Source organism: Somniosus microcephalus, chromosome 1 (assembly GCF_052327205.1).
Source record: "Somniosus microcephalus isolate GS21.2 chromosome 1, FLI_Smic_1.0, whole genome shotgun sequence".
In the NCBI taxonomy this organism is placed as follows: domain Eukaryota; kingdom Metazoa; phylum Chordata; class Chondrichthyes; order Squaliformes; family Somniosidae; genus Somniosus; species Somniosus microcephalus.
The window spans coordinates 138,135,429-138,148,431 of record NC_140987.1 but is presented as its reverse complement, the minus strand read 5'-3'; the positions used below and the strand labels follow the sequence as shown (position 1 = coordinate 138,148,431).

Here is a 13,003-nt window from a genome sequence, read left to right as displayed (position 1 = left end):
AACACATTAAAAATAACGAGCCCGCCAAACTTAACAAAGAAACCCGAGATTTGGCGGTCAGATAAGCCAGGCCCCAAATTAGTATAATTGAGGCCTGCCTTTTCAGTTAAACAGTCAGTTCAAGATCGGAGCAGTTCAAGTTCAGCCAACCAGTTCGAGAGAGAGATCATCATCATCGGAGACTTGAAGAAACATAAAGAAGAAACGGAGATCGCGGCAACCAAAGGCCTACAGAAATCAATAACCACCAATATTACCACCAACCAGGTAATATTGGGCCACCGCGACCAACAAGTAACCAACCGCCGAAAAACTCATGAACCAAAGACTTGTTTCTACTCTACAGGCTAGTCTGACTTACCCCTGGGTAAGATTTGGACACAAAAGACCCTAAAACTAGCCCTAACCAAAGAAAATCGGGTACTCACCTGATACATCCAACAGAGCGACTAACCGCATCAGCAGACCAACCCAAACTGAAGGCCCAACGCAGGTACAGTCTTCTACCACGTCCGGGGTACGGCAGGCCCCAACCGCCACAACTAAGGAGAACCCTGAAATCGCGAACCTCTACAGTCTGTCAAGAAAGTCGTTTGTGAGCATTTCCTGGTCCTCTCGATTCCAGCCTAGCTAGTGTAGTGGGGTTGGGAGGGTAAGGGATTTTGTATATTGTAATTCTCCCTCACTTATTCCGAGTGTTCCCCACCCTTTTAGAGTATAAGTTTTATTGTATTGTATATTTTCCTGTCTCAAAATAAAGATCTTGATTCTTTTAACCAACCCAGGTGTCTGTTGCAAGTTCATTACAACCCCCAAATAAGTCTGAAGTCTAGAACAAAAGGGAGTGGGAGCGGTTCAAACCACTCAAAGGAGTCAGAGGTGAAGCTGACAAACAACCCACACCACCACCCCTTACACAGGCCAGATCGGTTCTCAATCCACTGAAATTGGCCGTCCTCCAATTAAATATTTTTACTCTAGATTGCTTCCTGTCCTTTTCCATAGCTAATCTAAGCCTTATGATATTATGATCACTGTTCCCTAAATGTTCACCTACTGACACTTGCCCCACCTCATTCCCCAGAACCAGATCCAGCAATGCCTCCTCCCTCGTTGGGCCGAAAACATACTGATCAAGAAAGTTCTCCTGAACATACTTCAGAAATTCTTCCCCCTCTCTGCCCTTTACACTATTACTATTCCAGTCTATATTAGGATAATAGAAGTCCCCCATTATCACTACTCTGTAGTTCTTGTATCTCTCTGTAATTTCTTTGCAAATTTGCTCCTCCATATTTTTCCCACTATTTGGTGGCCTATAGAATACACCTAGTAGTGTAATGACATTTCTATTATTTCTTAACTCCAGCCATATAGATTCTGTCCTTGACCCCTCCAAGACATCCTCTCTCCCATCACTAACATTCTCCTTAACCAATACTGCCACACCACCTCCTATCTTTCCTGAATACCTTATATCCAGGAATATTTAATACCCAATCCTGCCCTTTGAGTCAGGTCTCTATTATTGCCAGGACATCATATTCCCATGTGGCTATTTGCGCCTGCAGCTCACCAACCTTATTTACTACGCTTCATGCATTCACATACATACATTGTAAACCTATCTTAGCCCATCCTGTGTTCTCTTAGTCTGACCCCACCAAATACCTTACTATTCCTTACTTTAGTGCTATCCGTCTCTCCCAATCCTTTGTGCCCTTTCTTTCCCCTTTCTAATGCTACATCCTGGAGCCCATCCCCCTGACAACTTAGTTTAAACCCTCCCAAATAGCACCATCAAACCTCCCCGCGAGGATATTGGTACCGGCTCTGTTGAGGTGCAACCCATCCAGCCTGTACAGTTCCACCTCCCCCAGAACCGGCCCTAATGCCCCAGGAATCTGAAGCTCTCCCTCCTGCACCATCTTTCCAGCCACGCATTCATCTGCTCTATCCTCCTATTTCTGTACTTACTCGCGTGTGACACTGGGAGTAATCCAGAGATTACTACCTTTGGAGGTCCTGCTTTTTAATTTTTTTAATTTTTTTTTTTTTTTAATTTGTTTATGGGATGTGGGCATCGCTGGCAAGGCCAGCATTTATTGCCCATCCCTAATTGTCCTCGAGAAGGTGTTGGTGAGCCGCCTTCTTGAACCGGTGCAGTCCGTGAGGTGAAGGTACTCTCACAGTGCTGTTAGGGAGGGATTCTGACCCAGCGACGATGAAGGATCGGCAATATATTTCTAAGTCAGGATGGTGTGTGACTTGGAGGGGAACTTGGAGGTGGTGGTGTTCCCATGCGCCTGTTGCCCTTGTCTTTCTAGGTGGAAGAGGTCGCAGGCTTGGGAGAAGCTGCCGAAGAAGCCTTGGCGAGTTGTTGCAGTGCATCTTGTAGATGGTACACACTGCATCCACGGTACGCCAGTGGTGGAGGGAGTGAATGTTTAAGGTGGTGGAGGGGGTGTCAATCAAGCGGGCTGCTTTGTCTTGGATGGTGTCCAGCTTCTTGAGTGTTGTTGGAGCTGCACTCATCCAGGCAAGGGGAGAGTATTCCATCACACTCCTTACTTGTGCCTTGTAGATCGTGGAAAGGCTTTGGGGAGTCAGGAGGTGAGATACTCACCACAGAATACCTAGCCTCTGACCTGCTCTTGTTGCCACAGTATTTATATGGCTGTTCCAGTTAAGTTTCTGGTCAATGGTGACCTCCAGGATGTTGATGGTGGGGGATTCAGCGATGGTAATGCTGTTGAATGTCAAGGGGAGGTGGTTAGACTCTTGCTTGTTGGAGATAGTCATTGCCTAGCACTTGTATGGCGCAAATGTTACCTGCCACTTCTCAGACCAAGCCTGAACATCGTCCCGGTCTTGTTGCATGCGGGCATGGACTGCTTCACTATCGGAGGAGTTGTAAATGGCACTGAACACTGTGCAGTCATCAGCGAACATCCAGATTTCTGACCTTATGTTGAAGGGAAGGTCATTGATGAAGCAGCTGAAGATGTTTGGGCCTAGGACATTGCCCTGAGGAACTCCTGCCAGGATGTCCTGGGGCTGTGATGATTGATCTGCAACCACCACAACCATCTTCCTTTGTGCTAGGTATGACTCCATCGTCGCTGGGTCAAAATCCTGGGACTCCCTCCCCGATTCCTATTGACTTCAGTTTTACTAGGGCTCCTTGATGCCACTCGGTCAAATGCTGCCTTGATGTCAAGGGCAGTCACTCTCACCTCACCTTTGTAATTCAGCTCCTTTGTCCATGTTTGGACCAAGGTTGTAATGAGATCGGGAGCAGAGTAGTCTTCGCGGAACTCAAACTGGGCATCAGTGAGCAGGTACTGCTTGATAGCACTGTCGATGACACCTTTCATCACTTTGCTGATGATTGAGAGTAGACTGATGGGGTGGTAATTGGCCAGGTTTAATTTGTCCTGCTTTTTGTGGACAGGACATACCCGGGCAGTTTTCCATATTGTCGGATAGAGGCCAGTGTTGTAGCTGTACTGGAACAGCTTGGCTAGTGGCGCGGCTAGTTCTGGAGCACAAGTCTTTAGCACGATAACCAGGATGTTGTCGGGGCCCGTAGCCTTTGCTGTATCCAGTGCGCTCAGCCGTTTCTTGATATCATGTGGAGTGAATCGAATTGACTGAAGACTGGCTTCTGTGATGGTGGGGACCTCAGGAGTAGGCTGATATGGATCATCCACTCGGCACTTCTGGCTGAAGATGGTTGCAAATGCTTCAGCCTTGTCTTTTGCACTCATGTGCTGGGCTCCACCATCATTGAGGATGGGGATATTCATGGAGCATCCTCCTCCCGTTAGTTATTTAATGGTCCACCACCATTCACGACTGGATGTGGCAGGACTGCAGAGCCTTGATCTGATCCGTTGATCTCTTTCCTAGCTCACTGAAATTTGCCTGCAGGACCTCATCCCTCTTTCTACCTAGGTCGTTGGTAAAGATATGGACCACGACCTCTGCCTGTTCACCCTCCCCCCTCAGAATGTTCTGCAGCTGCTCGGTGACATCCTTACCTCTGGCACCAGAGAGGCAACATACCATCCTGGAGTCATGTCTGCGGCCACAGAAACGCCTGTCTGCTTCCCTAACTATCGAATGCTCTACCACTATTGCTTTCCCTATCTTCCTCCTCCCCCCTGTACAGCTGAGCCACCCGTGATGCCGTGGACTTAGCTCTGGCTGTACTCCCCAGAGGAACCATTGCCCTCACCAGTACTCAGAACAGAACATAATACTGGTTGGAGAGCAAGACGCACTCAAGGTATCATTTCATAACAAGGAGCCCTAAGGGAGTCCAGGAAATAAAGGGGCAAACTAAATTAGTACGAAAAATGTAGGAGGGAAAGAAAAAAGATTCCCCCCCCCCCCACAGAGTTGTCAGAATATGGGAGGCATCACCTCACATAGCTATTGAAGTTGAGTTATCACTGCATTTAAAAAGGAAATTAGATAACCAGAAAGAAAATATTAGAGTATAGAGAAAGACACAAAATTAGGTTTCAGTAGATAGTTCTAATATGGAGCTGCCACAACAGATTGATTACATTTCTATGACTTTGAAAACTGCAGACAGTTTTCAGAATGGCCAAGGCTTTTTCTAAAGTAGATCAAAGAATGCAAAAACACTATAAAACACAAATATTGAAAATAATCTTTTACTTATTAAAAATTTTAAATTTTATATAAAACAAATTCTTGAACACGCTGCATAATCACAGCAAAAGATGCAGCATTGGCATCATTCATTTCCATTACAGAACCATAGGTTTCCCTTTCAATGCAAAATTTATGTTGTGCCTGGTAACAAGAAATACTAATAATATCACATATCATTTACAACATAAATAACAAATCAGCAGTTTTAAAATAATCCTAGAATCTCAGACACCAGCACATGGAAGGAAAATAAAAACTACATGCTCATAACTAAGCGCAACTTCTCAATTCCCCTCCCAAAAAACTTACCCAGTCATACTTTTGATTAATTTACGCACTGCACAACACATATACCTATTTCCTTCAAATAAAAATTCAAAGTTAGACACAACAGGCAACTTTCACATTGCTCAGAAACTGATTTTACCAGATGTACCAGCAATAACTGTGACTGTCCAAGTAGCAGCAATAATTGTGACTGTCCAATTTTATGTCAGTGATGGATTACGCAGTGCCCCATCCTTCTGTCCAAAAAGTGATTGACTTAATTAACATTTTAAAAAAAACTTAACTAATTCTGTCCTGCTGACATCAGGATTGCAGAAGTCAAAGTGCACTGGCTAGTGGGGATAACTGCTTTACCCACTGACAGAAGCAGGGAGAAAATATCTAATTAGATTGTGGCTCCATTACAACCATCAAGAAGTCTAGGCCCGTATCTCACATTCCCCACCTGTACAAATACCCAGAGAACAAAGGGGACGGGGTGGAGAAGAAAGGGAAACATTTTGGCAAGTAAAAGCATTTTCAACACTAGGAATATTCCTAGAATACAAATTCTATTTGTCCAACTCATGGCTGCACCACTTGTATAGCACAATTTAGCTGACTCAAACAGCTGATAGTTGAAAACAAACTGATGTTAAATGCATTCATGCATGAGACATATAAACAGCCCATTCCACTTCAAAATATGTTTGAATATTCTTACACACTTTGGCAAAATAACTAGCTGTATGTCTGTCGTGTATGGTCAAAATACACTTCACCTAAGATCACCAGATTTACTTTAGGTCTGAAGTATTTAAATTAGAGGGAAAGAATAATCTAGTGGGAGCTATTGGAGAGTAAAATATTGGCCCAGAATTTGCAGTTGGGGTGATGGCGAACTGGCAGTGTTCACCGTCCTTCCGCCTTTGAAACTGACCGCAACTTCGGGACTTGGTGCCGGTACAGACACATGCGGAAATCCTGAAGTTGCGGTCAGTCATTGACAGCTCCAAAACAGGCTGCGCTGTGCCCCCCACCCCAAACAGAGCCGGGAATCTGTGTAGTCAGCCAAATCATTGAAACCGACGAAAACTTTGGCTCTTCTGCAGTAATTCCGCTGTTAAATTCCCAACTAAAAGTTAGACCCAAAGTGATTAGGTGTGACTCGGGTTTTGACAGCGTTATTACTACTAAATAAATGTTAAGGGTCTGGAAAACTCATTTTAATATTGTGCAGTGTGAAATTTGTCCATTTTAATAAAAATTAAACATTTTAAGAACATTTTTAAGTTTGTCCACCTTTATTTCAGGTTTGCCTTTTCCCCATGCGAGAGCTACAATCTTTGTTTTGCGCTAACATTTTTAAAAAGTTAAAATTGTAAGAACTTACTCATTTCCTTCTGCATTTTGATTGGCTGTTTAGACAGCTTGTTGACGTCACTGCACTGCCCACTGCAGGTCGTTGATTGAATTAAAAGTCAGAAAATCCAAAGTTCTTGACAAGGTAATTGCAAGATCCTTGTACGAAGCGGACTTCGGGGCCAGCAGCGAATGCTGACCGCAAATTCCGGGCCAATACTCATGAAAATTTTTTTTTTTTTTTTTTAAATGTGAATTTTCTTACCCAGCTCGAGGCCCTCGAGACAAAACTTCTTCCCTGTTAACTCACTCCAATGACATCACCAATGAGAAGCCCTTCCATGCACATCAGCTGGGGCTGTGACTCCCCCAACCAGTGCCCAGCCTGCATTGTCAGTCGATAGCATGGTTTCCCAAGATCCCACAGTTTGAGAGCAGTTCTCAGGCACCCCAAAGTCATGGCAGCTATTGTTTCCTATGGACCTGCTATAGAATGCAGGTGACATCACTTCAGCTTAGCAGGGAGAGCAGACTCAATGTTAAGAAAACAACATTAAAATATAGTACCAGAACGTATCAATCAGCAAAAATCAGAGTATAAGTACTTTGAACAAAAAGTACTTTCCCTAGACTTTCTTTCCTCATTAATATCAAAGCAAGATACAGAAACATTTGATTGTAATTTGAGATCATTCAAGCCCACAATTGTTGCTAATCTCAGAGCAAAATAATGAACTCACAATAGTTAATCTCTCACATTTTGATGAGTTTTAATTCTAATATCACTTGCAGGTTATGGGGAAACTCCTATCTACCTGCATCAACCAGTTTTATTATTTTCACATCATGCAATACAGCAGAATTTGAAATATGGCTACTCAAATGTCAACAGCCTTATTATTGTAATAATTAACCCTCAAACACAAACTTGCATTAAATTTTTTTTTAAATCTAACACTTTCCTTGTGTTACCGCCCCCTTTCATTCTCACTTCCCTATTCTTTCTCTGTCCTTTATTTAAATTTGGATTGTAAAGGCTGGCCTGGTTGCACTGGTGGTCGATATTTCAACAACAACAACTTGTATTTATATATCGCCTTTAACGTAGTAATACGTCTCAAGGCACTTCACAGGAACATTATAAGAGAAAAAATTTGACACTGAGCCACACAAGGAGAATTTAGGGCAGGTGACCAAAAGCTTGGTCAAATAGGTAGATTTTAAGGAGCGTCTTAAAGGAGGAATGAGAGGTAAGAGAGGGGAGAGGTTTAGGTAGGGAATTCCACAGCTTCAAGAGCAGTTTTCTGCCAACAAATAAACTCAATGGCAGCCTGACAGCAACCAAGAAGTCAAATCAGCTGTGGTGCTCAGAGTTAACACTGATGATTTGGGCTATTGTTTGTCTCTTTCTTACTATCAGGTTAAGAGAGCATTTTAGTTTCATATTAATCCTTGGCTGTGTTGCACTACCATCAGAAACTCACCAACACTCTGTCAAAGCTCACACATGAAGACTGGCTATTTGGATGTGATACTGGAGGATGCCAGTGTGAGACTAGAGAAATCACACCCAACCATGATCAATGCCTGCAAGGAGCGGGATGAGGGGAAAACTTTTTTAAAATGTAAATACTATATTTTACATGCTTTTGTTTAGATTCATTGGTAATAAGGTTGCATGTGACACCCGACTAGCTTTATTACTATAATATTATTTGTTTTAGCATGAGTGTATCAGCTGAAAACTAAATTTGACTAGGAAGAAACTGCCATATCGCAATGGTCACAATTAGGCTTAACTAAAATCCTAGTGACAGTCTGAAGTCCTCGATAAGACTGCTGTTTGCCTATTCATTGGACAGCTGTTGCCTCTGGGGCAGGTACCACAGAACTTAATCAGGGCATGTGCATTTCTCAGATCATTTCAACCTCTATCAGGTAACGGTTATACATTTATTTACAATTTTATTATACGGTTTCCTGCATACTTGGACAGCAGAGTTACTTTGAAAGCCTATGGGCCTTTGATATTCTCCCCAAAGCCTGTAGCCCACCAGACAAGCTGTATAAGAAAAATATTTTAGGAAATGTAGATCACTCACAAGAATAAGGATTTTTATAAAAACTGTGGATGCCTACTGCACCCTCCCCTTTCCTTCGGGAAAACTCCTTATTAATTAATTTCAAAATATGCAAACAGAATTTTGCTTTTAAACTGTTTATGACAATCTCAGTTCTGCAGCTCCATCTCTATATCTCCTGCCTCTTCTGGATCTTCACAATTCATTTCTTCAGCTATCTTCGGCTGTCCAAAATCCTCAATCTCAGCCAACTCAATAGTAGGCAAAGGAACTCTCCAAAACTGAAATGAGTTGTACTGACAAGACATTTCATCCCACGGTGCATTCTAGAAGGAAAATAATATAAATTATTTAAAAATAGCATCAAGGCCTAGTGAGTGAGTACAAAACCAGTCACCCAAATGCAAGAGCAGAGAACATTTGGATATATGAACAACTTGCATTTATATAGCGCCTTTAACATCCAAAGACAGTTCACAGGAGCGTTATCAAATAAAATTTGACACTGAGCCACATAAGGAGATATTAGGGCAAGTGACCAAAAGTTTGGTCCAAGTGGTATGTTTTAAGGAGCATCTTAAAGGAGGAAAGAGGGGTAGAGGCGTAGAGGTTTAGGAAAGGAATTCCAGAGCTTAGGGCCTCGGCAGCTAAAAGCACGGCCGCCAACAATGGAGTGATTATAATCGGTGATGCACAAGAGGTCAGAATTGGAGGAGCATAGATATAAAGAGGGTTGTAGGAGATTACAGAGGTAGGGTGGGACGAGACCATGGAGAGATTTGAAAACAAGGATGAGAATTTTAAAATCGAGGCATTGCTTAACCGTGAGTCAATGTAGGCCAGTAAGCACAGGGGTGCTGGGTGAATGGGACTTGGTGGGAGTTAAGATATGGGCAGCAGAGTTCTGGATGACCGTAAGTTTATGGAGGGTGGAAGATGGGAGGCCGGCCAGGAGTGCGTTGGAATAGTCAAGTCTAGAGGTAAAGGCATGAATGAGGGTTTCAGCAGCAGATGAGCTGAAGCAGAGGCAGAGTTGGACGATGTTATGGAGGTGGAAATTGGTGGTCTTCGTGATTGTGCGGATAGGTGGTCAGAAGCTCATCTTGGGGTCAAATACGACACCAAGGTTGCAAACAGTGTGGTTTAACCTCAGATAGTTGCCAGGGAGAGGGATGGAGTCGCTAGCTAAGGAATGGAGTTTGTGGCAGGGACCGAAGAAAATGGCCTGGTCTTCCCAATATTTAGTTGGCGACAATTTCTGCTCATCCAGTACTGGATGTCGGACAAGCAGTTTGACAATTTAGAGACAGTGGAGGGGTCGAGAGAGGTGGTGGTGAGGTAGAGCTGGGTGTCGTCAGCGTACACGTGGAACCAGACGCTGTTTTCGGATTATTTTGCCGAGGGGCAGCATATAGATGAGAAATAGGGGGGCCAAGGATAGATCCTTGGGGGACACCAGAGGTAACAGTGCAGGAGGGGGAGGGGGAGGGGGAGGGGGGGGGGGGGGGGGAAAAAGAGAAGCCATTGCAGGTGACGCTTACTATTGTATCGAGCAGCCTATGGTTTCGTTAAGTATCTAATGCAGAACAAAGGGAGAGGTTAGCATAATTTATGAGGAGTTGTTAAGATACAGAAGGCTCTACCAGAAACAGTGGTGGCAACAGGATCTATACAGGAAACTCTCTTTTAACCGGCACCTAAATATCCGGAAATCTCTCTTAACCGGCAAAGTTCAGGAGTAGGTTCAGGTAAGTTTTACTATACAGTATATTAGTGGCCGTGTAACCGGGGTTCCTGGATCTGTGGCCATGTAACCGGGGTTCCTGCACCTGTGGCCGTGCAACAGGGACTCCTGGATCTGTGGCCATGCAACCAGGGCTCCTGCACAAGTGCCGTGTAACCGGGGCTCCTGCACCTGTGGCCGTGTACGGGGCTCTCGTACCTTGGTAAGTATACCTCCCTGTAATCCGGACTTTTTGATCAACCGGCACCACGCTGGTCCCGTCGGTGCCAGATAAAAAAAAGTTTCCTGTAATAGGTTTTAAAAGGGAAGTGGATAACTATTTGAAAAAGAAAAAAAGAACCCCGTTCTATTATGTTTTTTTGGTCATACCTGCTATCCATTGGCAGGCTGTTTGCTGCCCTGAAGCCCAAACCCCAAATCATAATACTTCTCCGAAACATACAGCACCAGATCAATTTTAAAATATCAATCCGTAACCATAGTTGTTTACATTAGTCACCCATTTTCCCTTGATATTTTTCTCCTGTCAGTAGTCCGAGTGTTTGATGTTCCACCTATGGTGAAGTGATCCCATTTTCACCGTAGCTTTTTGCAGAGAAAGAGTAGAGTTGAGCCAGAAGAGCTCCAACTTTATCACATATCTGGTGGTGAGCTTCCACATTCCTGTTATAGAACAGAAATAGGCCATTGGCCCATCAAGTTTGTGTTGGTCTTTTTCTCCACACATGGTCAATTCCCATGCTCCTTCTTGCTCCCTATACCCTTTAATCGTCCTCTTTTTCAAGCAGTCATCGAATTCCTTTTTGTAAGAAGCTATGTTCGGAGCTTCAACAATTGGCCCATGGTGGAGAATTCCACATTTTAACCACTATTTCTGTAAAGACATTTAGTTCTTACCTCCCCTTTATTCTTCGTGATTATTTTAAACTTCATTATTATCTTGTTAACCAATGTAAACAAACTATTATTATTTACCTTATCATAACACTTCATAACCTTTAAGATTCCCATCTTCACCCCTTAACCTTCTCAGCTCTGATGAAAAAAGCCCTAACTTCTCAAATGTATCTTCCTATCCATCATCTATGGAATGTAGCAATAGCTACTGTCTCCATAAGCGTTTCCTACATTACATGTGCCTACTGAGCTGGACATTAAGGAGGATGGTATGGTCAACCGTGTTAAAGGCTGCAGAGCAGTCACGAAGAGATAGTGCCCCAAGGTCACAGAGGAGGTCACTGTTTCGGTGCTTTTGCATTAAGAGGCAGCAACATTGACCAGATCTGAGTCTTAATGAATGAACTGCATACCTACTCTTGTAACAGTCGAGTAACCTGTCCCCTTAACCAGCATTAGCAAATAAAAAGGAAACGATATGGTGCCGCGCTGGCCAATTCCTCTCTGAAATAATACCAAAGGAGCGATTTCAACCAACCCCCAACAGCAACAAACAAAAAAATCTGACTGAAGTAGGACGCGTGTATCCAACATCGAATTACCTCTGGCGGCCGGGCTCTCCGTGCAGTGGCACTGAGGCTGCTGCCGGGGCAGGTGTCCCGCGGCTCGCCCGCCCCCAGTCCCCGCGCGCCCTGTGCCCAGGTCTGGCCGCGCCTCGGGCTCCTGTCCCGGGGCTCGGGCCCGCGCCTCGCGCTCTCCAGTCTCTTGCACTCGGGCTCCTGCAGCCTGTCTGGATCTGGATCCCCCTCCGCCTGCAGCTTCCTCTTCGTGCTGTTGTCGCGGGTGATCAGGGGGTTCGCGCTCTTGTAATCTACAAATATGGAAATAAAGCGTTTGTTCGGTTGGTAATACGACAGAATATCTTCAGCTTTCCTCTTCGACATCAGCCGCTTAAAGTTGCCTACTCCGTTTCGCTCCACCAACCGCTTAAATTCAAACCCCCCTCCTTCTGCCGTGACCCTTTGAACCAAAGCTTTTACGAGACGGCTTGCTCGTCACAACCATAAACACAGAATATTATACTGCCCTCCGGAGATTGGAGGCTCAAATTGCAGGGAAACGGGCAAGTAAATATCGCAGGGAATTAACTCTAAGCATTCCAGAGAAAGGTGACCATTCACTGGTCCAGGTGGGGGTGTTCGCTCTGGCTGGCTACCTGGAGCAAGCTTGAGACCTTCCGCCACCGATGGGCACCGAAGGGACTGGACGCTGCATTGGATATGGGGGCAACATTATTATTTAAATTGTTAAGTTTCCTATGTCTTTTTATGATTTGGGTTTTAATTAATTGTGCTCTTAAAAAGGGGGCACTTTTGTTCGATCTTTTGTTGGATGACACTGGGGCAACTCAGTATCTCCTTAAGGGTTTAATTAAAAGAGACGTTCAATAGCGAGCACCCTTGACGGTTTAGACTTATCCAGTAAAAACTGAGTTGTCTGATCCAGGAAGACCCCCAATCTGAATTGAGTTAGCTGATCTCAGCAGGAGAGCCCGTAAGGGTGCTGCAGTTGATCTCCGTGCTCCTGAGTCTTAGCCAGGGTTCTTCTTCCTTGTTGACAGCTAATGCTCTCTGCTTGGAATTGTGCATGCAAGGTCAGGGTTGGGCTCAGCGATTATGCTCCCCGTGGTTGATTAATCTGTTACGCTCACTGTCAAGGGTCATTTTAAGGGAAGTAGTGCAAGGCAGCTGGAACCCATAAAACTATACTCAATTCAATTCAATTCAATTCAATTTTATTTGCCATATGTAACCAATACTAGTACAAGTACAATGGAATGCTTACTCCCCGTAGGGACTGTGATGAAATATATGCCTTCATCAGCCCATGTGTTTTACCTGCTTGTATTGTGTGAACCGCCCCCTTTTGTTCCTATTGTGTGTATTGGCTACGCCCCTGTCTTTTG

General features: G+C 44.2%; 1 protein-coding gene across 1 annotated transcript; it reads right to left on the bottom strand.

Moving 5' to 3' along the window:
- Positions 1–4,669: 4,669 nt before the first annotated feature.
- Positions 4,670–12,116, bottom strand: LOC147124377 (uncharacterized protein C9orf40 homolog). The gene is made up of 2 exons (XM_085986213.1): positions 11,640–12,116; positions 4,670–8,722 (listed from the first exon to the last, which is right to left on the bottom strand). Exons 1-2 carry the CDS (start codon positions 11,979–11,981, stop codon positions 8,546–8,548), a joined length of 519 nt encoding a protein of 172 aa, XP_085842339.1. The 5' UTR covers positions 11,982–12,116; the 3' UTR covers positions 4,670–8,545.
- Between the last annotated feature and the right edge of the window lie 887 nt (positions 12,117–13,003).

Coding starts and splice junctions, on each gene's coding strand:
- LOC147124377 (XM_085986213.1), bottom strand. CDS start 11,981: ATGTCGAAGAGGAAAGCTGAAGATATTCTGTCGTATTACCAACCGAAC. Junction 8,723..11,639: donor GGAGAGCCCGGCCGCCAGAG/GTAATTCGATGT, acceptor TTTTCCTTCTAG/AATGCACCGTGGGATGAAAT.